Source organism: Gavialis gangeticus, unplaced genomic scaffold (assembly GCF_001723915.1).
Source record: "Gavialis gangeticus isolate Ggan-Ray unplaced genomic scaffold, GavGan_comp1, whole genome shotgun sequence".
In the NCBI taxonomy this organism is placed as follows: domain Eukaryota; kingdom Metazoa; phylum Chordata; order Crocodylia; family Gavialidae; genus Gavialis; species Gavialis gangeticus.
In genome coordinates this window covers 5,143,363-5,145,329 of record NW_017728973.1, presented here as the reverse complement: position 1 = coordinate 5,145,329, position 1,967 = coordinate 5,143,363, and the positions used below count along the sequence as shown (strand labels likewise).

Genomic DNA, 1,967 nt, shown 5'->3' with positions numbered 1-1,967 from the left:
CACAATCAAAGTCTGTAGTCAAGTTTCCAGTCAACTGTGAGATCTGATCAAATAATGACTATAGAATTTGGGCCTAAAGAATTTGTCAGTCCTGCAAATATACTTTACTTATGTGAGTAACCTCTTCGAGTTCAGTCAGATTACCTGTTCTTTTCTAAAACAGGAAAGACGGAAGAATGACGCCATTAATATCAAAGGCAAAGCTCACATTGATTTCAATGGAACCACGCTTTTCCACCAAAAAATGTAAAAATAGGGCCATAAAAGTAAATGTTACAGTTATTGAATACAGAGATAATAAAATATAATTGAATTTTACAAACATTGCTTTTCAAGATGAAGCAAATGTTAGTTATTTCAAATATGCCAAATGAACAGGGTGCTATATGCCATAGACTCACGGACAGAATGAAAAATTGAACTATCATTAGCAAGAGTCTTTTTAATTACAAGAGTTCTTAAAGACAAAAAAAGTGATTTTGAAAATATTCTTTATACTTCATAGAGGTGGAAGCATGCTCATTTCTTTATCAGAGACCAACATTTGTGTCAGCCCAAAAAAGCTCTCATTTTCCACACAAAAATATACTTAGCTCCAGCTTCATTAACTGAAGAGACTGAAACTGCTGCTTGCAAATACACAAACTGCGATGAGACAAATTCTTTTAAAGTATTTTTCACAGTTACCAACTGTGGCAATCTGAAGTGAGTCAGGTTGTATTTAAATGATGGGGTATTACTGAAGCACACATTTCAAAATCCTTCATCAGCAGAGGGGTAGACATTTTAAAAACCAAAACTGACTATCCTAAAATACTGGTGTCTCCTCCAAGGAACGGGCATGTTCAACTGTCAGACTTTTTAAAAGACGTTTTAAAACAATGTATTGACAATCTAACCCTCTAAAACCGTAAGGTGAGAGAGAGCATACGGGGTTCTCGCCAAGGTTGTTAAAAGCAATATGAAACAATGTATATTGCCTCTCTTTAAACACTGGCTACGCTGTAACCCAAATTAACCTGCAAACTTGTTTTTAACTGGCTCTGAAAGTTAAGTGTGCTTTTTATAAGCACAAAGAAACCAGCACGCCCTTAATTCGTTAAATCTAGAATGAGCAGTAGATATATTGTAAACTTTGCTTTAACGTACTTTTACTGTTTCTGAAATTCAACGTAAAGAGGCTCAATCGTTTCCTGTTTAATTGCAAAACGCGATTAGATTCCTCCTCTTTGGCTTGCAATCGGGCTGCAGAAAAAGCAGCACAGATCGAAAATTTAAATAAACTGAAAGGACAGTAGCGATTTATAAATTAAGAATGCATTTAAAACAACTAAACAGAAGGATCAGGATTCCCTGAACAGTAGGTCTACTCCCTTTTTTGAAAGAGGAGTCCCTTCTCACCTTCCATGCTGCTGCAGCTAATTCCTCTTGAGCTCCCTGCTCCACGTGCTTGTCCAGGGCTCTGGGATTGTCAAGTGCAGCAGGCGGGAGATTCCCAGCCACTGGGGCTTCCGTTCTGGATAGGAGACTGTGACATCAGGCATTTAAAGGGACAGGAACTCATTGTGTGTGTGATTAGAGCGGCGCCGGGTGGTGGTTTGAAGATCTGGTGCAAAACAGTTGCAGTAGCGTAGAGTCTCAGCAACCCCCTTAAGATCCTGTGTGCTCTATTTCAGCCTCTTAGACGGAAATGTTACATATTAGACGTAGCATGTGTTTAATCATGTTATGAATGAATTACCAATGCATTCGTTCCATAAGATTAAAATCTACTTAATTTTAGAAACGCAAGCAATGTCACCTGTACAATTAAAATGCACTACCCACAAGTTCTCCACAAAGGGAGGACATTGGTGTGTGTGGGCCGTGCTTTTCAGAGTGAAACTTTAAAAGAGGTGCATTTTGAGGGGAGGTGAAGTGTTGAGTAAGTGACAAATGTTATTATGATTTTTAAAAGGTTCAGGGAA

At 38.1% G+C, this 1,967-nt stretch overlaps 1 protein-coding gene across 1 annotated transcript in view; it reads right to left on the bottom strand.

Annotated features, from left to right (window-relative positions):
* IKZF3 (IKAROS family zinc finger 3) overlaps positions 1-1,764 on the bottom strand; it is a 90,051-nt gene extending 88,287 nt beyond the window's left edge. The window contains exon 1 of the mRNA XM_019507143.1: positions 1,402-1,764. Within this exon, the coding sequence (XP_019362688.1) occupies positions 1,402-1,408 (7 nt within the window). The 5' untranslated portion in view covers positions 1,409-1,764. The remainder of the gene's footprint in view (positions 1-1,401) is intronic.
* Positions 1,765-1,967: the final 203 nt, after the last annotated feature.